The sequence below is a fragment of the Bufo gargarizans genome, unplaced genomic scaffold, assembly GCF_014858855.1.
Source record: "Bufo gargarizans isolate SCDJY-AF-19 unplaced genomic scaffold, ASM1485885v1 fragScaff_scaffold_322_pilon, whole genome shotgun sequence".
Classification (NCBI taxonomy): Eukaryota; Metazoa; Chordata; class Amphibia; order Anura; family Bufonidae; genus Bufo; species Bufo gargarizans.
The window spans coordinates 30,398-56,152 of record NW_025334093.1 but is presented as its reverse complement, the minus strand read 5'-3'; the positions used below and the strand labels follow the sequence as shown (position 1 = coordinate 56,152).

The 25,755-nt window shown below is 45.7% G+C and overlaps 1 protein-coding gene across 1 annotated transcript; it reads right to left on the bottom strand.

Annotated features, from left to right (window-relative positions):
• Window positions 1-2,056: 2,056 nt before the first annotated feature.
• LOC122922406 (transgelin-2-like) lies at window positions 2,057-24,385 on the bottom strand. Its single transcript, XM_044273004.1, has 5 exons — window positions 24,278-24,385; window positions 6,552-6,758; window positions 4,988-5,153; window positions 4,285-4,387; window positions 2,057-2,792 (listed from the first exon to the last, which is right to left on the bottom strand). Exons 2-5 carry the CDS (start codon window positions 6,732-6,734, stop codon window positions 2,651-2,653), a joined length of 594 nt encoding a protein of 197 aa, XP_044128939.1. The 5' UTR covers window positions 6,735-6,758; window positions 24,278-24,385; the 3' UTR covers window positions 2,057-2,650.
• Between the last annotated feature and the right edge of the window lie 1,370 nt (window positions 24,386-25,755).

Sequence of the window (25,755 nt, the reverse complement as noted above, 5' to 3'; positions counted from 1 at the left end):
CTAGCAGGACAGCAGTTAACATGTCCCCAGTCTGAGCCTGCAGCTGCACTGTGTGATTCCCCAGCCGCTCACATCTGTCCGGGGCCCCCTGCCCTCCGCCGCCCTCTTAGTTTATATCTCAGCCCAGAAAGCCCTTTAATTGTTTTTGTTTCTATGGCGAAATGGCAGTAAAAATTCTGAATTCCTAAGGATGTTTGTTGGCGCGGAGATGGCCCTTGTAGAGGCGCCATATGTTTTACCGTCTACTATAAATGTGACTGCAATTACCGCCTTACTCAGAACTATTTCACACTGCACTGCTCACAGACTGTACTCATCTCCTGTTACACCGCACAGTATCCTGGCCGGTGTATAACAGTGCTGCAGATTAGCCGACAACCACATGAATGAGACCAGTTATCAGCAGGACTTTGCTCCGAGTAGCCAGGGATCCACCGTGATAATCTATAGAACCGGATGGGGAAGGAACCATTGCTACCACATGTTATAGGCAGATGTAGACGAGCACCGATAGATTCAGCACTAATTGTCCGGATCAAAGTTCTAAGGGGGACATTTATCAAAAGATGCAACTTAGGATAAGTAATGTATGTACACAGTGACTGCACCAGCAGAATAGTGAGTGCAGCTCTGGAGTGTAATACAGGATGTAACTCAGGATCAGTACAGGATAAGTAATGTATGTACACAGTGACTGCACCAGCAGAATAGTGAATGCAGCTCTGGAGTATAATACAGGATTGTGGTGGAAAAAAACCTCGCCACTGGATTTTGGAGGAGCCCGTTTGCCAGCCTTTTGCCTCAGCATTATGGTCCATATACTAAAACTTTGAAGAAGGCAGACCGGCTGTACAGCCTAAATCTGTGGAACTGTTTTGGGCAGGAAAGCCATGCTTGCGCTTGGTCAAATGGGACTTCCATGGAATTCGGGAACCCCTGCTCAGATCCGGGCGATTTCTGGATATGTCATTCGCCCAGATCAGAGCTATCCAGGGATAATTTATGGGGATATGTGGGGCTTTGGGGTATTTTCTGTGTTTTGAATAAAAAAAAAAATGTGTTGTCTGCCTGTGAGTGATTAAGTTAGCCCATTGTGTTTGTTAATTTTATCATTGGCGGACCCATTGTGTTTGGTAATTGTATCACAGGCAGAGGGGGGGGGTTGTGTACAATTGCTGGGAGTGTTTCCATACTGCAAATGCATGTGATTGGCCAATGTAAAAACTGTCTCAGTCTTCCACAAGGGACCCAGGGGGAGTGTCCCTTTCTGGAATACCTGCATAAAAGGCTGACATGTAGCCCCATTAAAGAGTTCCTGTTTTACCCTCAACATAGAGCCTCGTCTCATGTGTGTGGGGAAAAGGCTGCATCTACACTGGGGAATGCTGTACGCTGTATACTCCCCTGGCTATAATCCCTGAGCTCTTTTAAGAGCTTGTTCCTGCATTGCTTTTTGAAGGAAGAGAGGTTCAGCCACTGGAACCTGGAAGCCTTGTCGTAGGTCCAGGGTGGGTAGAAGACGACGAGATCCCAAAAAAGCTGCGGCAGTTCGTGGGTTCAGCAGTGCTTACGATGTCAAGTGGAGTGCTTGGAGCCCTCGGGAAGCACTAGGATCATCCATCAACAGAGGTACCAAGTCGGGGTGCCAGGAGATCAGTTACAATGATTTAACTCAGGATCAGTACAGGATAAGTAATGTATGTACACAGTGACTGCACCAGCAGAATAGTGAGTGCAGCTCTGGAGTATAATACAGGATGTAACTCAGGATCAGTACAGGATAAGTAATGTATGTACACAGTGACTGCACCAGCAGAATAGTGAGTGCAGCTCTGGAGTATAATATAGGATGTAACTCAGGATCAGTAATGTATGTAGTCGGTGAGTTAGCTTTTGTGAAGATATATTTATCCTGTACTGATCCGGATTTACATCCTGTATTATACTCCAGAGCTGCACTCACTGTGTACATACATTACTTATCCTGTACATACATTCTGTAATACATGTATAATATAGCTGGCACCTACAGAAATCCATGCAGAAGACTCCCATGTATAAACATAGATTGGTTTTATTTGGATCAGAACTATTACTATTTAACAGTATTGGATGCAGAGAGCGGAGCCGTGGGATTCTCAGTTCCCACCTCAGTCACTAGGAAATAGACTACGAAGAACAGCTTTAACGTTGCATTTCCTTTTGCACTATTGCTTCAATCACCATGAAGCTGCGTGGAGGTCGCTCTGCTTTACTGCAGATCTCACCAATCACAGGATTAAGGGAACCAAGATTAGAGAAAATGATCCACTTGATTTTGGTCACAAATATACACACGACAACAGAGCAGGCGGGTGTGGAATGTAAAGGCATTGCGGTGTACCCTCGAACAAGACATTAAACCATTTCATTCCTAGCCAATGAAAATTTAAATATTTTTCAAGTTTCCCTAAAAATTATGCAAAAAAAAGAAGGGGGGAATATGGGGGGGGGGGGAATATAGGAGATCATGTGCACAGTCTACGGGTTGTTCGATGCTTAAGACTTTGGGAGGGTAACATTCCAGAGGTGAGCAAGGAGAAAGAGAGAAGACCTAGGAGATGAGTGGATGATCTGTTTGGTAATCTGGAGTTTCCGGTGATTTGCTCGTTCAGAGGATTTGCCTTGGCATGCCGTAGCCGGTCATTCCGGACTGGGAGGCTCCTTTGTTGGTGCCCATCTGTAGACCAATGACGCTCTGCCCTTCTTTTAATTTATCTTGGGAAAATGCACGTCTGTTTTCCATGGATTTTCTGAAAAAAAAATGTGAAGACTATTAGATCGGGAAAAAAAAAAAAAAAAAAGAAGGCTATGCTGTTTCGACCAAGCCAGCAATTAACGAGAAGGAACTGTTCTTTTCTGATAACTGCCTGCTCCATTTACACATCCGTTTACATCGCTCGTCCTCATGCAGATTCATGGTTTCTGGGCAGCAGATCAATTTATACAGCGTGCTCTGCTGCCCAGGAATGGGATTCTGGTGTCCACATCAGCAGTGATTTCAGCCAATGAACAAGCCGATTATAAGGGACGATTATCGGGATCGAGCATGAAGATCATTTAATCACCTCTCTAGAGGATTGCCCAGAATTGTTGAGGGTACCTGCGATTGGGCCCCTGTGGAACCACAGGATAGGTTATTTCAGGGCTTAAGCTGATCATATACATAATAAATATCAGCCAAACCCCCTGATTTTTGGCAGGACTGTCCAACTTTCTAATACCTATGACATCTGGGGCAAAAAGGGTTTTCTGTCAGTGACTTTCTTCCCTCTCGCTCTTAAGACGCACACTCTCTGCCCTGCATGGGGAGGGGGTAGTCCAGACTACAGCCAGAGCTACACGTAGTTATCTTTTGGCTGCCACTTGGATTGCAGCACTGATCAAGACACCCCTATGGAGCCCCATTCTTCTAGGAAACAGCATTGTCTTCACATGGGTATTGAGTGGATTCTTGGCGTTGAGCTTAACTAATGAGTTCTCAAATAAGTCCCATTCTGTGGACAAGTACTTAAATGGGTTCTCCAGGAATAAAACAAATAAAATAAATGAAAATACTTAAATATTATTTTATAATAAATATATTCACAAATACCTTTCATTACCAAGAAGGGCTTGTATTGTCTAAGGAGCAATCATTAGGAGAAATAAAGTGGCCGCCGTCCTATCAGTACACACAAAACCTGTCCTAATCACACAGGAGGACAAGTTACTTCACAATGAGCCATCCTCTCTGCTCTGCTTGTCAGGAATCATGATCCTGAATACAGGTGAATCTCTGTGGGAATGGAGATGATGAGGAGACATGAGAGGCGGGTGAGGTGTGGATAATGAGCAGCGCACTTGTTTACAGTCTCCATTACCACAGCCTGTCCTGTCCGTCCTCTGTACTTAATGTCTATTCATGAACTAAATTCCCCAGAGATTTAGCTAAAGTTCTTATCATCTGTATTCAGGATCATAATCCCTGACAAGTAGAGAGGAGGCAGTTTTTTACCTCAGTGTTGTAATGCAACTTGTCCTCATGTGTGATCAGGACAGGTTTCGTGTGAACTAATGGGATAGCGGCCATTTTGTTTCCCCTGATTGCTCCCTAGACAAAACGAGCCATTATAAATAATGAAAGGTATTTGAGAATATGTTTATAATAAAGTAATATTTTAAGTATTTTCATTTTCTTAATTCCTGGAGAACCCCATTAAACATGCCCTCTCTGCTCCGCCTGATGTGGCTTAAAGCACTTACTTGGGGAACCAGTTTGGATCTCCACGGAAACAGCCGTCGTCCTTTGTAACTGCCAAGCCACCCAAGTTCATCAGAGTCCGCTGGACAGTAGCCATGTCCTTTCCTATGACAGAAAAGAAAGACATTATTGAAGGGATCTATTTTTTTTTAACATAATTTGTTCCTGCTGCCGTGTCCACAAATCAGTGGAGACAACGTCTTATGAAAAGTAATGCACAGAAAGCATTCCAAATTGTGAAACCTTAAGAAATAATAGCGTAGTGTATATGTTCACCAGAGGCACAACTCTGCAAATTGGTAGATGTCTCTCTCCTCTGGTGAACGTGGCAGCTGCTCAATACCTCCAAGAAAGCATCCACTACACAAAACGGAAAAAAAAGCAGGATCCATGCGGCACCGCCATTAATCCAGTCTATCCATGATCAGAAGAAGGACGAAGTTCTTTAACATGTACAATGTGTTTCGAGTAAATCAGTAAAAAGGTGGGACTGATCTTGAAGTGAGCTGTACATTTTAAATAACCATTTTAGTCTTCTTCTGATCATGGCTTTACAGGATTAGTGGTAGCACCAGGTGGATCCTGCTTTTTTGGCATCATCAGATGGTTGCAAAAAGAAATGGTCCAGAAATGGGTTCAGGATGATATTCGATATAACGTAAACCAGGATGAACCCATGTGACTTCAACAAAATGGCTACCATACCTTCCCACAAGTCAACTGTCTGGAACAAGTCGGCAGCAGCAATGCCGTATCTCTCGCAGGCCTTCAGGAACTGAGACACCTGCTCCATCTGTTTGAAGGCCATTGCGGATGTCTGGATTTTAGCCACAGATTTGGGGGCAAGGGAGTTGATTAGGTGGCCAAGTACCTAGATGAGAAGAAATAAATACAGATGAGTTTATTGAAGAGATTTAGTGATTTGCAGTAGCGGTGTATGACCCGCTGAGCCCTCGTGATATTTACTATTTTATAGTTTTATATTTTGGGGTTTTAGGAAACTTTCACACTGAAGTCCTTCTTTTTCCTGAAAAAGTAACCACTATTAAACATCCCCAGATCGAAATTCGTTTTCAACCGTGAGATTTATTTTTTTTTTGTGGTCACGGCATTATGGTACTAAGTTTCCAACCATTAGGGGGAGCTATTGAGTTTAGAGTTAAAGGAACGTGCCTGAATAATCTAGCATACAGTATGCCTAAAACGTTTCAGGGCCTGAACCTAGCAGCATGTTGGGAATGCGTTTTTAGGGTAAGTTCACAGAGTTTTTGGGAGGAGGTTTTAAGGCGTTTTTCTGCAGCTTTTCAGCGAAAACCGGAAGCAGTTCTCTAGGTTTGCTGTGTGACCTGTGCAGGAATGAAGGAGCCGATAAGCTGTGTTATCACCTATTGGGAATTGTGGATCCCGTGTTGTCTGCATATATAGGGGATATCTCTTATTCTGCCTGTAAAGATAAGCAGACAATTGCAGTAAAGTGATCTCTGCAGACCAAGAAGTGACGCCTATCAGTAAGGCTCATTTAGAGGAGTCGATTGATGGATGATAATCATGTAAAGTGAACGACTGAACGTTTTTACTAAAAACTCTTGTAAAATAGATGATGTGAACAAGTAAAGTCGTTGGTCGTTAATGAATTGTGCTAATATAAATGTGGATTGTCGTCAGTCACCAGAGCAATTTTCGACTCGGCTAAATGAGCCTTTAGACTTCGTGAACACTGCAGGATTTGTTTTTTTCCTTCCAATAGATTGACGTGGAAAATAATCACCCAAAAATATGTTTAACAGAAAAACATGGTCATTGTCTGATGACACATTCCCTTTAAGTTCTTTCTTCTCGGATCCACTTCTGGCTATGGCTCAAAAACCTGCAGACAAAACCTCTCCAAAAACAATGTGAACCTCTCCTAAAAGCTCTTAATTCCCAGACAGAGCTGGGGCACCCTACTCCTACCGCAGGCAAGGGAGACAAATAAGTCTAAGCTTCCCAATAGATGGAAGCAGTCCTTTGAAACAACCCTTCATCCAAAACTGATTTTTTTTTTTAGATGTGGGTGGTATTTGCCTCTTTGGAAGTCATGTGCACCAAGATTGTAAACCCCAGACCTCGGCACAATCAATTGTGGAACAGAATTTTTGGCTCTGCTGTTTTCTTTAAGGTCAATGCCAAGAGCCCATCAGTAGTCCTAAAGAATAGGTCTCTAGACAATATCTACAAAGATTTCTTATCACTGTAATGCAAGTGCAGCAGCAAAATCCATTGTACTCACAGTGCCGTCCTTCAGCCACTTTTGGAAACCCAACTTCCCCTCTTCTTCTGGACGCCCACATTCAGGAGGGCACTGACTGATTATCCACTGCACCAGAATGTTCTCCAGCTCGGGGTTGTACTTCTGGTCAATCTTCAGCTGGACTTCCCTGCTCAGTCCGTATGAAGGTCCTTTGTTTGCCATTTTAGTGGTTGGTGGTTAGGGTCTCTGTAAGAAAGAAGCAAGAATCTAAGTAAAACAACTAAAAATACCTAGATGTAAGGATGTGACACATCAGAATAAGTAAGGCTCAATACTCTGGATAGGTCATCAGTGTCTGAGCGGTGAGGGTCCAACACCCGGGACCCCTGCCGTTTGAGACTAAACCCTGGTGCTCCTACCTTTTCTCTGCTTTTCCTAGGCAGAGTGACAACACGTTCATGCGTCACGTGCCCTCGGAGCTGCGATACCAAGCGCAGCCACTATACAATGTGCGGCACTGTGCTTGGCGAGCTTCCAGAAGGCAGGAGTGCCAAAGCCTTCTCAAAACAGCTGAAGGATGGTGGTCCCCGATCTCAGACCCCCACCAATCAGATACCGATGACCTGTCCAGTCGGCACCAGTTTCCGATATTGCGGAACGGGTGCAGACCCATTTGCGGACGTATGATTGTACCCTAACAGGATATGGAAGGATGGTGTGTGCACATAAGACCATCTATAGCTTTACTGAAGGTCAAGTATAAAGCTATCTCCACCATTAAAGGGTAACGGTTATTTTATTTTTTATTTTTGCAATGTGTAGGGGCAGTGATGCTGACCATTTTTGTAATATACTTTAAATTATTGAAATCAAACATTTTTATCACAAAAATAGCTGTAACGTTTTCAATTTTGAGCCTTAGCAGCGCTCCTCTGTCTTCTGTTTACATAGTACAGTCAGTGTTGAGTCTCCAGACAGAGGAGCGCTGCTAAGGCTCAAAGTGCGCCACTTTACAGCTATTTTTCGAATAATGTTCCATTTCATTAATTAAAGTATATTACAAAAATGGTCAGCATCACTGCCCCTACACATTGCAAAAAATATAATAATGACAGTTACACTTTAATGAGTTGACCTTCAACTCACCAAAACTATTACATAAGCCATAGGCAGCTAAACTCTTCAGCTTCTGAGAGGTCCGGAAATTCACAACCCACAGGAAACTCCCTCGCCATGTCCTGTTTGTGTTACACGGAAGCTGTAACGGTGAGCCGCAATACATGGGGACTCAAGTCTTCATGTGAAAAACTTCATAAAAGGTTACAAAAAAAACCCCACTATCTGGTATTTATCAGGGCTTCACCCCCTTCCTCAAGAAGAATGGTCCAACCTCAGCATGTGCTGCTACTGTGATCCATACAGCCTCGATGATGGGCAGCAGCTACCTCCAATGCCTGGAAGCCGCCTCGCACCTCGCCGTTTGGTAAAGAGGTGTGCAACAGCGTATAATGGGATTGCTGTGGCCGAGAGGTCAGTTTCCATTGGCAAAAGCTCGGTAACATAATACGCCCCGTCGATAACCCCCCTGACTCAGCGTTCCTCTATTACAGTAATTACCGATAATGAGCCGCAGCGCTGTATAAATACACAGTCTACAGCAATCACATCATATGGGGGATACGATCCAAGTGTACCGCACAGAGATTAAAAGGCACCGATTGCCTGCACGCCCCCGGCCAAAGCAGCGATTCCCAGATAAGAATACAGTCTGTCTATTCATTCAGTGAGGTACCCCGTGCCTCATGCCTGACCACAATGACTGCCGTCCTCGCCTGTACAAGGCCTTGCTGTGACCAGCAGCCATCTTAAGAAATGACTTAATTCCCAGATGACTGAGGTACAGTCAGGGCTCCGTATTCCCTGCAGTCTGCATTCTGCTCACCGGGAGTTTGAATATCGGGTGTGTTTTCCAGACACTGCTGCAACCAAGAGGCGAGTTTGCCAGATAAGTAGCCCAAAAGACGACCTACCCGTTATATACAAATGTGCCCTGAGAAAGCAGTAGGGCTCAAGTAGCTCCAGAACCTGGCAGATGTGATGGACGGCTCCGTTCTCACACATTCCAGCTCCTGTCTCTAAACAGCAAAGCAAACAATGTCATGTATGAACCCAGGTCCCCCTCCACAGCTCCAGCCGGCACAGTATTTTTCCACAATTTGTTCAGAAACCAGCCAAGATTCTGTCGTGGGGAAAAGATAGCCAGGCAGTTGCTTAGAGACAAGACCGCAGCCTCCCCGCGCCTGCCCAAGTCCTGCGCCGATGATGCAACGGCAATATGATTTACTAGAGATTAACAAGCTCTTTTCCGAAGACCACCAAGTCCTATGTGATACCGCAAGAAGAAACGGAGAGACTACAAGTGCCACCGCAGCCACAAACTATACAAAAAGAAAGGGGTCACTTTGTAAATACATCACAGTACTGATCTGTATCATACTCCAGAGCTGCACTCACTATTCTGCTGGTGCAGTCACTGTGTACATACATTACTTATCCTGTACTGATCCTGAGTTACATCCTGTATTATACTCCAGAGCTGCACTCACTATTCTGCTGGTGCAGTCACTGTGTGAATACATTACTTATCTTGTACTGATCCCGAGTTACATCCTGTATTATACTCCAGAGCTGCACTCACTATTCTGCTGGTGTAGTCACGGTGTACATACATTACTTATCCTGTACTGATCCTGAGTTACATCCTGTATTATACTCCAGAGCTGCACTCACTATTCTGCTGGTGCAGTCACTGTGTACATTACATTACTTATCCTGTACTGATCCTGAGTTACATCCTGGATTATACCCCAGAGCTGCACTCACTATTCTGCTGGTGGAGTCACTGTGTACATTACATTACTTATCCTGTACTGATCCTGAGTTACATCCTGTATTATACTCCAGAGCTGCACTCACTATTCTGCTGGTGGAGTCACTGTGTACATTACATTACTTATCCTGTACTGATCCTGAGTTACATCCTGGATTATACCCCAGAGCTGCACTCACTATTCTGCTGGTGTAGTCACAGTGTACATATATTACATTACTGATCCTGAGTTACATCCTGTATTATACTCCAGATCGGTAGTCAGCTGGTAGTTATTGGAAACAGTCAACAAGGACCACTGAGAGATTTCAGAAGTTCATTGTATTTACTCAGCTTTTTGTGTAGATTACGTCCATGTGGTGCTCAGTGGTGGACATATTTGTGAAGGTATTCCTGGCCCCTTCTGAGAGTCCCCGTTAGAGGCATCATGTGGAGCTCACGGAGGACGACATGGGGCCTCCTGTATAAGAAGGGAGAGTATGGACACTATACAAGGCAGCAGAACGCTGGATCCCCACCTTGGCAAACAATCACACTCCTCAAATCAGAGCCTCCACCCTGATGTCCCTACTGCTGGGTGTGAACATTGCCGTCCACGCAGTGTGTGTCAAACACAGCCGTGCCCTAAAAGCACACAGCGAGCCTGCAGAGAATGCCAATGCCAACCCCACCCATCCCATGGAGCATGAATGTGGACCACAATTGCAGGATGGCTATTAACCATTCCCACCGTTACAGCACAGACGAGAGTGGAGGACACGTCCCTGGGCCTAACGGTGCAATTTCCCCCACCGAAGATCACCCAGTTGCACGAGTATTGGAGAAATTATTTTGATTGGTTTTTAGGAAACAGGAGGTGGAACTGAGATGTGATAGACTGCGCCAGTGGTGGACTCTGTCCCATAATCAGGAACCTTGGAATTTTCTTGTAACTAGCGCGTTTTGAAGTTCAATCTTAGAAAGACAGTTCATTGGTCACAGTTGTTTTGAGGATCCTTTGGTTTTGTTGCTATCTGAATGGAGCAAGGTGAAGAGTTAACGTGTAGAGGAAGCGGTGAGGCAGATGTCTGTAGAAAGAGGATGTGAAACGTGTGCAGCAGCCAACACGTTATTATATGAAGCAGATCCCAGGCCTTGCTATAATCACTGTGACAGCCATACACAAGCAAAGCTGCGTGTCACGTGAGCCCGTACCCCTCCGCAAGCCTGGACGCTGGCCTGCACTCTGCATATATGTGCTGTACAGATGTAGCAGAGTGGAGGTTGTCAAACAATACCCTGACATAGGACCATAGGTTAATTAAAGAGCACCTGTCACCTCTTCTGACATGTCTGTTTTAGTAACCGCTCACTCTCCCCATGCGATGACAATTCCGCAGCATCTTTCGATATTACTCTGTTCCTCAGTTATTGCCTCTACAAGTCTATTAATGACTCTTTAAGTGGGTGCCCCTGCAGAGTCTGGCATTGTCTAATCGGGTGCTATAACACCCAGTTGGCAGTTCATTCCTAAACTTCTAGCAGGAATAATAGAGGACGGCACAATATTGAATTATATGAAAATATGCTCTGGAATCATTATTGAGCAGAGAATGCAAGTACGCTAGGCCGGCCTATTCCTTGCAATCCCCCCCATACAAAAATCATCCAAGTCAGGCTGTAGACATGGAGGCCTACGACAACGCTGATCAAGCTCAGGGCACAGATCGGGTGTGTTGTCATGGGGTTGTCAGAGCAGAGGAGCGGATAACCTGGCAAATTAGTCATCCATTACCAGGTGTTTGCACTTGGTTTCCTCAGCAGACTTCGTTCCTGCTGAGATGATATATATATATATATATATATATATAGATAGACAGAGCTCGTGGCGGGGACAGAAGATCTGGACACAATCATCTTGTTTAACAAATGTGGATCTGGCGGATTTCCTGATATAGATTTATCATTAGCTTAAACTATTTAGCCCCGAATTACTAAACAGATGGCTCGTTTCTACGATGTGGGCACTCGTGGTCTTCATATCAGACCCATCCTACTGCTCAAAAGGTTCTCCCTAAAAGAGACCACTCAAGGTCTACACTGGGAGACGTGCTGCCCATAATGATGATTGTTAGGCCCACATAGAAGATGAGCACGCAGGAACGTGTTCTTATGAGCGCTCCTTCGACCGATTATCTGCTTGAGTACAAGTGACTTTACTCTCATCAACCATAACATTAAAACCCCCAAGAGATGACGTGAGCAACATTGCCAATGAGTGCAGCAAGCAGTCAGTTCTTTCAGGAAAAATGGCCAAGTGTAAAGATCTGAACAAGAAAGCCAAAAATATTTTGGCTAGACCATGGTTTCTCAATATTTAAGAAATGATGACTAGGCCTGACCATCGGTGATCAAAGTTCAAGCCAAAATTTGCCCAGGGTCATGGGGCCCAAGGCTCACCGATGACTGTTGTGAAATGAACGGGAACCCCTCTGGTCTGAACCCATAGAAGTAGGACGAATGGTTTATGGACACCCTCAGAGATCTTGTGGAGTCCATGCCTTGATGGGTCAGAGCAATTTTGGTGGCATGATGTACACAGGATTAGGTTTTAATGTTATGGCTCCTCCTTGACCCCGTAGACAATCAGACATTTCATTCTATAATGAAGTCGGAGGCATGGAGAGCATTTTCGCCACGTCTGTCTCGGGTACAGAGCAGATACTTAAGCTCTCAGGGTCTTGGCAGAGTCGGGCCACAGGAAGTCTGGGAATTGTCCGGACGAGGGATAAAGTTACCACATTTATGAATTATGAATTGTACAAGTGCCAGGAGGACAGAAAGAGGGATGGAGGCAATCGTAGTGAATTCACACACATGACCAAGTGGTGAGAGAGCGCGACTCCTGCACCCACAACGTCAGGTCTGCATGCTGTAAAATGTACCTTGTGGATGGTTAGTACATATAGGGGCATTTACTAGCGAATTTATATAAGTTCTCTCGTGTTGAGACTTTTTGCTGTTTTGCTCCTCCCTCGCCAATTTACGAAAGTAACGGGGAAAAAAGGGTGGTGTTTAGAGGAGAGGGCGTGGCCTCTCACAGACCAGCATACTTACCATAGCTTTTATTAAGAATTGTCATAAATTATGGTCCAAATCTACACCTCGCACGTACTGCCAAAATATGCACCTCTTAATAAATGTATCACATTGTACTCCAGCGCACTACTTATTAATCCTGGTGTATGAAATGGCGGTATTAGTATATTCCCTCCCTAAGGCTCACCAGGACAGCTCTCATTGTCGTCCATTGAGTTCACATCTCCACTCCCTGACCCATCTGTGACTGCCAGAGGTTCAGGCTGTTCTTCCTTCCCTCTATCCACCATGCTTTAAACTGCTGTTCTGATCTTCAGAACATTGGTGCCTACCAATTCTGGAGGAACTTGAATAAGGCATGAGGAACTCGAAGAGGATGGAAACTATTCATTCATGGCTCATGTCTCAGAGTTGTCATTGGTGGAAGAGACACAACCAATATTATTGTAGTTTTCCGCTTCTGAGTTACTACGACAACACAGCCTAAACACATAAGTAAAACAGCGAATCCCACAACTGGTGCGGCTGTCGTCATAGCAACAAACGTAAACACTGCACAAAGCAAATACCACAACACCCACAAATGAGAAAAGTCACAGAAAAAAAGTGCAACATCGACAGTGGCAGATCCTGCTCGAAAACACATACGTACGAAAGACAATACCACGCGCCAAAATCCGGCGCTGCGCACGTGGTCCAAAAACCGACCACAGCACTGTGCAAACACAAAAAACAAGGTACATACAATAGTGCCATGCTCGCTATAGAAAATGTAAACTGCTAATGCTGCGTTCTAAATGTCAGATTCTTGGCAAATACTTTTAGTACAAAATCATTTGTGCCTGTCCGTCAACGTCAAGGCGATCTCTTTAGGACTATATTGGCCCATGTGGTCCAAAATGGATTTCACCTTAAAATAAAATACAATAAAAAATAAATAAAAAAAATCTACAGTAAATACAAGTCTTCACGTCATCCTCTTCTGCCACGTGGTTATTAATTTTGTGCAAAAATGTTATATCTGATCCTGGAAATGATGACTCATCTCTCCCCGCCCCAGCAGAAGATATGGTGGCCACTGTCAAGCGATAGACCTTGTAATGTAGACATATGGGATAAAGAGGACGCCTCAAAAGTCAGTCAGGGGTCCTGAGGGCTACGATTTCTGTGGGAGGAAATATGGATTGCCACTCAGCTTTCCCAGGGACAGATAAGTAAGAAAAGGTTGACGTGCTCTTGAGTTACACCCCCCCCCATCCTTTGTTAGGGAGTTATTAGAAGTGACAGTGAGACACCAGATAATCACGCCTCGCAAGTAAGAACATAGCCAATCTGCTCAGCTCGCAGTTGGAATTTTGTAGCAGCCGGTATGGTGAGGCCCCGTTTCCGGACAGATCCATTATGATGGAACGGTTACTGCTCCAGATGTGACGTCTCTGAGAATGAATGCGCTTTATAGAGGATTTCCCAGAGGAGACATCCATTTACTATTAATAGAGACTGATCCACTAAGCGAGACTGAGTTTCCAGGACGTACCAGTCATACTCACCCAGGAGATTATAGTCGTATAATGGGCTTCTTATGAGTTATCCCAGAACAGAATCAGTTGCTCTATAGCTGCTGTGATACTACAACTCCCAGCATACCCTGGCAGCTGCCCAGTATCCCAAAAATGTGTACTACTGTGCCAGCTATTCCCACACTTCTGCTCTTGAGGAAGTTACATGTAAGCATCCTATTAGCAGCCATTCTGAGGCCACTTCCTGTGCCCGCCACTCCAGGGGTGCACCTAACCTTTCTGCTGCCTAAGGCGAAAACTTAAACGGCACCCCCATGCCAATTTCTTAACCTAGCCTCTTTGCCACAATTGTCCTGGTGCTGCCTAAGGCGATCGCCTCACCTGGCCTCATTGGTGGTGCATCCCCGTGCCACTCCTATGCCACTCTTCATTAGCAAGAAGCTACTTGTAAGCAACCAATCAGCAACAACTCTAAGGCCACTTCCTGCACCAGACACTCCCACCCTTATTCTCCTCATTCATTAGCAGGAATTTACATGTTGGTACCCAATCAGCAACCACTCTGAGGCCACTTCCTGTCCCAGCCACTCCCACACCACTGTTCTACATGTAAGCAACCATTCTGGGGCCTCTTCTTGTGCCAGCCACTCCCACACCACTCTTCACCTTCATTAGCAGAACATTACATATAAGCAGCAGCTATCTATGCCCCATCACTTCCCATGGTAGCATCATGTCTTATACTCCAGTCACATCCAGTGCTTCTTACCCGTTACCAGAAGGCATGGCATTGGGGACGCTCCGATATCATCCGTTTAGAGCTATGCTGTCCGGCTACACACCTGACTGTGGAGTGCAGATTAGTCTCTGTCGATTTCCAAGGCCAGCTGGCAGAATTTCGAAAGTTTATTTGGATGTGAATAGAGAAAAAGCTGGAAAATAACTAAAAATCTATGGAAAATGGCTACTGGTGATAACAGGAGCGGTATTAATCTTGCCCCGTGAGATCATGTAAACCGAGTATGACATGTCGGCTTAGCGCTGGAATGTGCCGCAAATCCCACAGATGAAGGCTTGGCACGGAACAGGCAGCACACCAGGATTCCTTTTTTGGGAAGAACATTGACATAAATGGTATTATTCTAACCCCCGGCACAGGGATGATGGGTGATCTGCCCACTGCCGAGGTGACGGCGGGATATAAGTCACCTCATGACAGCAGCAAATCAGCCCCCAAAAACATCTGACCCTAATGTATAGCTGTGTCTGCGGTAAAACATCTCTGGTCTCAAGAGCTGACAACTCAGAGGAACACCACACATCAGAAAAGCTCCCTCACTGCCCTGGGAGCCCCGCGGATGTGCAGCCCCTCGCAGGGCCTAACCCTCCCCCACATCCAGAGGCTCCCTGGCGTGGGGCCCATCTACTCCTCTCACCAGCTCCATTAGCAAGATGATATTCCAATTGAGAAATTCTTGTGTCCAAATTTGGGAGAATTTCCACAGCATTTGGAGAAATTCCAGCCCCCGTTTCCTATGCAGTCTTGTCATATTTTTTGATTGCCGGGAGCTTTACATGACCGCCGTCAAACATGAGCATTCTATACTTAGTAAGTCTATAAATATGAAAGCTGGCTGAAAACCAAGATGGCCCCCATGACAACTTCTATTGGGGTTGCCACCCAGGACCAGAGCGTTATACAGCAGCTCAGGAGTGGGAAACATCTGGGAAAGCTTGGAGACAGTAGGCAAGTATCAGACCACTGGGAAAGCTGGGTGATGCCTACAGGACCATAATTTAGATGGCGATGCCTCCCCCCGGCTACTCACCTGGGCAGATTTGCCTAGTGCAGTAATCGGAGCCATCCCCAGGAACAATGTGCCACCTGGTACCGCCTGGCATGAGGAAGTGTACACATTAGTATGGGTGTGCGGTACAGTAAATCCTCCCCTCGGGGGAACAGGACACCCAGGTAGAGGTGGAAAAAAAACCTAATCATATGAGGTCACTGTCTGACGCCCTCCCTGCCCCAGGACATGAATTTCTATAGGCTTCGGGATATCTCCATTGTGTACAGAGGATTATAGACCCTTATCTGATGGTACTGGTCATGAGGGGGATGGGGACTGCATCAGCTGAAGGTTCCTACTCTGATAAAGCCTACCTACTTTTCTACCTTTTCTTGAAAGTTGTACCTTTGCTCAGTTTTTCTTCCTGCTGATAGAACCAGACTGTGCCCCGTGAGTTATAACACCCAGTTGTCAGGTCATGCATACATTTCCAGGAGCAATAATAGAGGTCGATGAGAAAAGAGGATTCCACATTTTTTTCTTTAGGGGTAACACTGAAACATACGTGTCGGGGGAGGTGATGAGTGGATAATATATGCTTGGCCAAGCCAAGAGTACTAGTGTATGAGGGTGTCAGGAGGAAGGCTGTCCGCTATGTAAGTTGTATGGCCGCCCTCCAGCATCCTTTTGTAATTGCACGGCAGGCATTTTGTGAATATAATAGAAAGTGTTCTGACAAGCTCAGCATACAGCCCGCCCTCGCCCTGCAGCAGGCCCGCTCCCAAACAATAGGCCCAATCTGTGATATTTGCATTAGACGATGAGTGAGGGTGTGAGACACATGAGGTCACCCCATGGCTCAGAACATGTCCCATCTTATCGGCGAGTCGCACAGACGACATGAAAGTGGTGACAGCCATTATCCCCGCTAATCCCCCAACACTTCACCTCACTAATGGATTTTTAATGTGATCCCTACAGTCCTGCCGTGAGGGAGAGACATTATCCGCAGCGATTTCCATGATGTCAGCGAGGTTTCTGTGCCAGGCAGATGCTGCGATGGACCATGAAAGCTGAACACACACACACACCACATCTGTGTCGGCTAAAGTTTACCAATCGACTGTGTATGGTGCCTCTCGACAGTAGAGGACAGGATCGGGCAAGCTGGAGTTTAACTGCCCGATCCTGTTGTTCAGGCAAGCATGGCATGCATATGTATCAGAGGATCGGGAGAGACAACTAAATAAGCACTTAGTCGACAGTTATCTGGTGTGTGCTCAGCTGAAATTATATATATAATATATATATATATATATATATATATCAGATAAGGTGTTGTAATTTGGTCCTCCAACCACTGAGGGTGCCATTCTGGACTCTTGAAAAGCAGGGCAACTAGATTTATGGGCGCCGTAATGAAGTGGGCTGCCTCATATCTGCAGGACAACTCCCATAAGATTGAATAGACCCCAGTGAATTTAAGAGCTGGGTTTATTAGTCCCTGACGCCAGCTCCACACCCTCACATCACAGAAATAATGGCCCTCGCTCACGTGGATTCTGGCGTTCAGGGATCAAGATGCGTTAGGGCTGTCAGAGGATTAATCCTCTCATCAATGTAACAGGAGGCACTGTAATGTGAGGATGTGACTACTGCAGAAGATGGCAGGTCCAGACACACACCGGAGGCCGGGCCCAACCATTGTCCCGTCACACAGACCGAAAGAAGACTGCATTCTCGATACAGCAGCTTAGCCGAGTGTATCACACATTATAGGATTAGATACAGTGCTCTGAAGAAAGTATCATACGTGATCGGAAAGATTTAGATACATCAACTCAACAGAAAATATGGCATGATAGGATTACATATGCTGCTCTGCAGGCAGTATCACAAATGGTTTAGATACATTTACTCAAAAGTTTTTAGATACAGCAGAATAGCAGACAGTATCACCCACAAGATAGGCTTAGATACACAGCAGACAGTATCACACACAGCACTCAGCTGTGTAGAATGCTCTCCAGTGACACTTTCTCTGTACTGCTCTATCCTAGTCCAGAGCTGGCGGCTCCTCTGTACTGCACTGCTCTATCCTAGTCCAGAGCTGGCGGCTCCTCTGTACTGTACTGCTCTATCCTAGTCTAGAGCTGGCGGCTCCCTCTGTACTATCCTAGCCCAGAGCTGGCAGCTCCCTCTGTACTGTACTGCTCTATCCTAGCCCAGAGCTGGCGGCTCCCTCTGTACTGTACTGCTCTATCCTAGCCCAGAGCTGGCGGCTCCCTCTGTACTGTACTGCTCTATCCTAGCCCAGAGCTGGCGGCTCCCTCTGTACTGTACTGCTCTATCCTAGCCCAGAGCTGGCGGCTCCTCTGTACTGTACTGCTCTATCCTAGTCCAGAGCTGGCGGCTCCTCTGTACTGTGCTATCCTAGTCCAGAGCTGGCGGCTCCTCTGCACTGCTCTATCCTAGTCCAGAGCTGGCGGCTCCTCTGTACTGCACTGCTCTATCCTAGCCCAGAGCTGGCGGCTCCTCTGTACTGTACTGCTCTATCCTAGCCCAGAGCTGGCGGCTCCCTCTGTACTGTACTGCTCTATCCTAGCCCAGAGCTGGCGGCTACTCTGTACTGCACTGCTCTATCCTAGCCCAGAGCTGGCGGCTCCCACTGTACTGCTCTATCCTAGCCCAGAGCTGGCGGCTCCCTCTGTACTGTACTGCTCTATCCTAGCCCAGAGCTGGCGGCTCCCTCTGTACTGTACTGCTCTATCCTAGCCCAGAGCTGGCGGCTCCCTCTGTACTGTACTGCTCTATCCTAGCCCAGAGCTGGCGGCTCCCTCTGTACTGTACTGCTCTATCCTAGCCCAGAGCTGGCGGCTCCCTCTGTACTGTACTGCTCTATCCTAGCCCAGAGCTGGCGGCTCCTCTGTACTGTACTGCTCTATCCTAGCCCAGAGCTGGCGGCTCCTCTGTACTGTACTGCTCTATCCTAGCCCAGAGCTGGCATCTGGAGCGCCCAGTCTATGTTCCATCTGTACCTCAGTGCTAGACTGAGCCACTGCCCAGGGAATTCAGGGCATCAAGCCTTCCGCAAGCAGAGCGGCTGCTTCAATTATCATGTTTTGTGGGTACATTATCTCTTCCAGCAGCGAAATAAAGAGGCCGATTGGGTCTTTGACTGGGATTGAAAACAGGCCTCGCTGTGGAGGCCTCGGCCATGAATGCCCCTATTGTTTGCTCCTTACACCTGTAATTTATGGGGGTTTGTTTTATACAATACAAGACAATAGTACATGTGTGCAGTCAGTAGCTACACCGCCATACTAGCCTAGCCCAGGTCATCACTGTATGATGGGAAGAGATGGTCACCAGAACCTGTGTGCAGCCAGTGGGTACACCGCCATAGCTCCAGTTACAGGGGGCAACCCACCTATGACATCAGACCTGACGTTGCTTTATAGTTGCACCCTGTGTTCCTGCATTCATGTAGAAACCACAATCTTCTAATAATAAAGCCATGAATGCTATGTAATTCCTGATGTGTCTCAAACCTAAAAAAAAAATTATTGAATTAGGAGGAAAGTGAGTGGACTTTGCTGAATGTACACCCGCCATCACAGACGCCGTGTCCTATAATAATATTTTGTATGGCGCTGGGTTTACACTACATAGCTATACAATAGTAGGTTACAGGATCCCTGTCCCTTTAACCAAAGATGCATTCGATCTCCAGACCGCAATCGGTCACGGTAAGCAACATTATCTCGCTATAAACATACGTGAGACAGTTTCTTGGATCGCGCTCTCCTATCTCATCCCAGCGGGGTCTTCAAATTATATTTCAATAAGCAGATTTCACTTCCAGTTTATTTTTGTAGCAGCTGGAGGGTAAATTATGAGCTCGTCCTATATGTATGGGCTGTCCAGGCGGCCAGACGTCTATCCATGTAACACGATGCGGTATTATCACAGTATGAGGCTGCACAATTCAGACAATAGTGCACCTGAACCCATCGAAAGAAATGTATAGCGCGCTGGCCAATGTATGCCTCGGAGACGTCTAAAACGACATGTGAAAAGAGCCTTTATCGGGAGGTTATCAGTTCCAGTTATAATAGACTGACTTGTGTTTCATCATCGCTTGTAGCTTTCTCCAATATAGGAATTCTTGGAAATTGGGGGGAGAGTCAGATTAGTGCTGCTGAGCATCACCAGAGGACCTGAGCCGATGGATTACACCGAGCTTCTCTGTCTGGAGGACCCAGAACTAGTGTTGAGCAAACTTGTGTTTTAAGTTCGGTGTCTAAAGTTCGGGTTATCGAAGTATCCCGTTATGGATTCTAAATTCCGTTATGGTCCGTGGTAGCGGAATCCATAACGGGATACTTCGATACTCCCGAACTTTAGACGCCGAACTTAAACCACAAGTTCGCTCAACACTACCCAGAACGGATGTGCATTACATGGACATCCACTGCTTTCATTGACATCTGTGTAATGCCTCCGTTCTCCTCAGGTGGAGCTGCAAGGAAATTGAGTACTTTCTATTTCTTCACCTGATCAGCCGATCACTGGAGGTCCTAGCACCTACAGCGTGTGATTGGGAGACCTTTCTGATTTGTGCAAGGAAAAGAATCCCTTTAAGGGTGACACTAGAGATGGACGAACTATTAAAAAATGTAATTCTTCTGCATTGCCGAAGTTTACAAAAAAGCTTTGTGACAAATTACTTCACGAAGCACATTTCTTTGTAAGTGGTAGGTGCAATGACAGGGAGTGGCGATTGCTCCGCTTCCTGTCTTCGTAACCCTCAGATGCCGCGTTCATACATGATCGTGGCATCTGATAATCCGGTAAAATAAAAGAATTATTAAAATCACACTTCCCTCATCTATTTGCTTGTGACGGGGCGGCCGCCACCATCTTGATTGAAGATCTGGTGCGAAATCTCACGTGGCCCATGGTCACCATGCCCGGAATTTCGGCTGGGATCTTCAATCAAGATGGCGGCGGCCGGCCCATCTCCAGCAAATAGAGGAGATAAGTGCAATTTTATTTTTCTCAGTTTTTTACACTATTTCAGGGAAAAATAGATTCGCTACCACGAAGCACGAGGAAATTGAATTGAGCTTCAAAGCGAATCAAATTTTCCCTGCAATACGTATCGAAATCTATTTTGCCCGACACTAGGTGACAAAAAACTTAATTTTACGCCAGAGACAAATTCTCCATTCTGCATCAAGATCCATAAGCAAGACGTGGATTCTGCCGCAAATTTATCCCTTTTGTTAAACTACGGCCCATGTGAATTTACCCCAAAGGGTTTGTTCATGTCCCAAAACCGTGTTGCCCCAGTCCATAGCCATGTCACCTCCGCTGAAGTAAGCAGGGCTTGTGTGTGTCACACACCCGATATATCTGTGTGTCTCATAGCGGGAGGGATACACAGTGCGGCCTGCTCCTGAGGACGGCGCGCGCTCTACACCTGGATGATAGTTCTAAATTCTGTCCCGTGCCTCCATTGCCTGATTACCCCCTACCGATACAGTATTCCCAGGACAGTATAAATAAAGTTTATTGAAAACAGCATAGCACACGATCAGTGTATTGCAACACAATGTATTACATAGCGTGAGCAAGTCCTGAGCTGTCTGCAAGAAACATTATTTACAGCAGTGCCAGGCTCCACTGAGCTTCTGATTATTTTTTTTAGCATTATATGTGCTTTTTTCTCTCGAAATACTTGAAATATTTTTGCGTTTTTCAAGTCTTACAGAGAAGCCTATGAGAGAAATGCCAGTAAAATGCAGGCCGAAGCGGTAAAATCTGCAAGGCAAAGACACCTCCCGAAAGAAAGCATTATATGTAGAACATTTCGTAAGTCACTATAAAAAGTTAAAGTATAAATAAAACGGAACAAAAAAAAAAAAAAAAGTTGCATTGATGCATGCCATTTCGGCGCAAAACTCAGCAATTTTTTCTTTCGTCAAGTGGCGGTGGTTAGCAAGGATTTACGCCAGATTTATCAAATGCAACTTTTTAAAATTTGCGTTATTTCACTCCAGTAGGGAAGTGGCAAAAAATAAACTAGGTTAAAGGCAAGGCCCCCACGGGCCCTGGGATTTGGGTGGGAGAGGCATGGGGCGATACTCTAACATCTGTAGGCAAAAGCAATAAGAAAAAGAAAAAAAAAAAAGCGCCATATTTTTGAAACATGCAAGGTTTGTGAAGGCCTTATGCACACGAATGTGTCCATATTTCCGTTACGCCAAAAAAAATAGAACATATCCTTGTCCGTAATGCGGACAATAATAGGACAGGACTGTTCTATTAGGGGCCAGCTGTTCCGTTCCGCAAAATACGGAAGGCACACAGATGTCAGCCGTATATTTTGCCGATCCGTTTATTGCGGACCGCAAAATACATACGGCCGTGTGCTTGAGGCCTAAGACGGAAGAAAAGTGGGACTTTTTCTCAAGAGAGAAAGGTTGGAACAGAAAAAAAAGGAAAAAAGGAAAACGCTGGGCGGCCACACCCTAGGTACTCTGGATTGCACAGCTCTCCCATTGTAGTTTCCAGCTCCGGGTAAACGTCACTGCTGTTGAAACACAGGAAATAAATGGTCATCAGGCAGCAGCTCGAGAAAACATGCCGAGCGAGTTCTCTGCCTGAACCCACAGAGATATTTTATCAGGAAATCAAATATAAACCAAGAGCTTGGAAACAACTGTAGAAAATCTGGAGCGTAAGGAGCGGCCATGACTTTCCTTAGAACTGATAGATGAGCAGATAACTAGGAGATAATACGTAGATGCTGACCCACATGAGATCCCAGGCCGGAAACTCTACGAAGAAAGAATTCCTGCAGTGATTGCGCAAGACGCCTGGGCACGCCTGTCCGTCCTGATAGCCTCGTGTGCTGCAGACTCAACCAGGGGCCGACAAGACACGAGTAATCGAGTGTCTGGGGCCACTCAGGCATCTATGTTAGCAACACCAGGAAATTCAGTCACAGTGGGATCGTACAATCACAAAGAGGGCCCCCCCCCCCCAAATGTCAGCAGTGCTAGATGTGACATCACAAGTAGCACCATGCCACGCCCATCAATGGTTGAAGGGATTATGGCCATTTTTTAAAAATTTTCTTGCCCACTTACTGTGCGTTGCCTAGGAGACCCTTGGACTACATTTTGTAATGCCCCCCCCCCCCATACCTTGATCCTTACATTATATTTAATGCCCCCTCTACCTTGATCCTTACACTTATTAATAGGTCATTGTACTAAACGTCCTACAAAGAAGCCGTTGCAAATTCTTCCAACTCTTCCCGAGTGCGGCTCTCCGACAGACATAGATATAATGGGATTATTGGATGATGGACGGCTCGCGTTATCTTCCTTACGTCACCTCATCTCCATGTAAGTGAATCCTATGGATGTCGGAGCTGTAGAACTGCACATAAGAGGACCACCTCTAGCCAAGGCTTTTGGAACGTACAATGAAAGGGCAGGTGGACTTGGCAAAAATATTATGAAGTACATAGACCCCTATTTAGTCTGTTTATGGGGGAAGCATTTACCATTTTATGTCCCTAAAAGGGACAGCATCTTGACAATTCTGGGCGGAGTCAAAGATAGGTGTGGCCTAGGTAGGACTACTACTAATTACTACTGGTGGCAACAAGGACAACTGCCATGAGTAAACTGCCCGAGTAGACCACCTAGAGGGCATGTTCTATTTTTTTGCAGAACGGAAATACGGACAAAACTGAAACAGAACGCAAACAGAGTACCTTCCGTTTTTTGTTCTGGACACAGAATGAAAATACGTTTCTGTGCATGAGGCCTAAACAAACCTTCCATGTTGTTTCAAAAAGATCTAGAGGAACGTTGTGCCGCCTGTCTCGGTGGTCTCACTGGCCTAATGATAAACTGTAGATAACCAGATGGATTCTGGATTACAGGACGCCTTTATTTCACAATACCCCCTCCCCCCACCTCTTCCTTACCCATTCATTGCCTGGAATGTATAAGGTGGGTCATCCCGGCCAGTGTCATAGAAGAGGGAGAGCTGGTTAACTGCAATACTCTCACATTCCAGAAATGTCTCCTTCAACCCAAAAATATGATCTCACAAGCAGTACGGATAGTCCAGATCCCATACAATTAGAAGGACATAGGTCCAAAGGCAGTAATAATCACATTACCTCAATATCTACAAGTGACGGGACCCCTGTAGGGCCATATGTGAACATAGACCATCTGGCGATTGCAAGCTCTTGTGGCCCAGCACAGTCTTTTCCAGCAGTGTAAAGACTTTACAAGCAGATAACAGATCAGGACTTTGTACCAGCACTCATTTCTTATGTAACCCCAAAACTGGAGGAAAGGGAGGTTAACCAGTGCTACCAGCATGCTAAAACTGGTAGTTCTCCAGCACTGGGAGAGCAGAGCTATACAGAAAGTATGGGAGGCAGAGGCGGCTTACCTTATTGTAGTGCAGACAGCAGGAAACAAGACTGGAATCAGCCTCTGTCTCCAAGTCTCTACTTTTGCAGCCCTGCCCCCAAAGGAAAAAAAACTAAGTATGAGGTCACCGTAATCAAGTAAAAAAGGGTGTGTAGAGGGCGTAATCTCATCAGGGCAAGAATTCCTACTTGTGATTTCAGGCCAGCGACATGTCAGCTTCATTTAGTGATGGGAAGCCTATTCCTAATATTCAGAATTATTTATGAGAACAGATGGAAGTACTGGGGTGGAAAAAGGAGGAGAAGAGTAATACAATGGGAAGTGGATATTAGAGAGCCGACGCAGCGGCCACCTAATGATAGAGACACTTCATAGAATAGGTTGTAATAGATAGAAGTTCTTCCCATTGTTCCTCGTGGTGAAAAACAGAAGTGTTTTCAGTTGATATTTAGCAAAAACGAGATGTGATCAGCAGTGATATGCTTCTACATAGGAGCAGTATTATAGTAGTTATATCCTTGTACATAGGAGGAGTATTATAGTAGTTATATTCTTGTACATAGGAGCAGTATTATAGTAGTTATATTCTTGTACATAGGAGGAGTATTATAGTAGTTATATTCTTGTACATAGGAGGCAGTATTATAGTAGTTATATTCTTGTACATAGGAGGCAGTATTATAGTAGTTATATTCTTGTACATAGGAGGCAGTATTATAGTAGTTATATTCTTGTACATAGGAGGCAGTATTATAGTAGTTATATTCTTGTACATAGGAGCAGTATTATAGTAGTTATATTCTGGAGGCCTCCGATTGCTGCTGAGGAGTTTTGCAGGCCGTTTGTTTGCAGTACAGGTTTCTGGCCTTTCCTGGCAGGAGACTCTGTATTTTTGGTGCTGAACCTTGCAGTCCCTGGAGTTTTGTGGATGCAGTCGCTGCTCTTAGGCTTCACACTAGTGGCAGGGGAGTCCGGCAGGCTGTTTCGGCGGGTGAACAGCCTGTCGGATCCGCCCTGCTGCTAGTTCACGAGTTCCGACGGCAGCACATGCCAAGAGGCAGCCGGACTAAAAGTACTGAACCCCAAAAGTACTGCATGCATGCGGTACTTTTAGTCCAGCCGCCTCTAGGCATGCGCTGCCGTACTGCCGCCGGAACTCTGCCCCCGTCCCCATGATAGTTAATGGGATGGAGTGGAAGTCCGGAGGCACACGTGAACTAGCGGCAGGACTGATCAGACAGGCTGTTCACCCGCCGAAATAGCCTGCCGGACTACCCTGTCGCTAGTGTGAAAGTACCCTCAGGTCATCAACGATCCAGGACCCATAACAAAGTCCATCTACCCATGGTGGAAAAGTATTCTTATTGATAAGAAAGTGTAGCGCTTCACGGGCAGTTCAACTATCATCCTAAGGAATATGAATACCTGCCTATGCCACAACAAGAGAACCGCTGAGAGCGAATAGCGGGGGTCACGTGAGACATTGAGCATGAATGA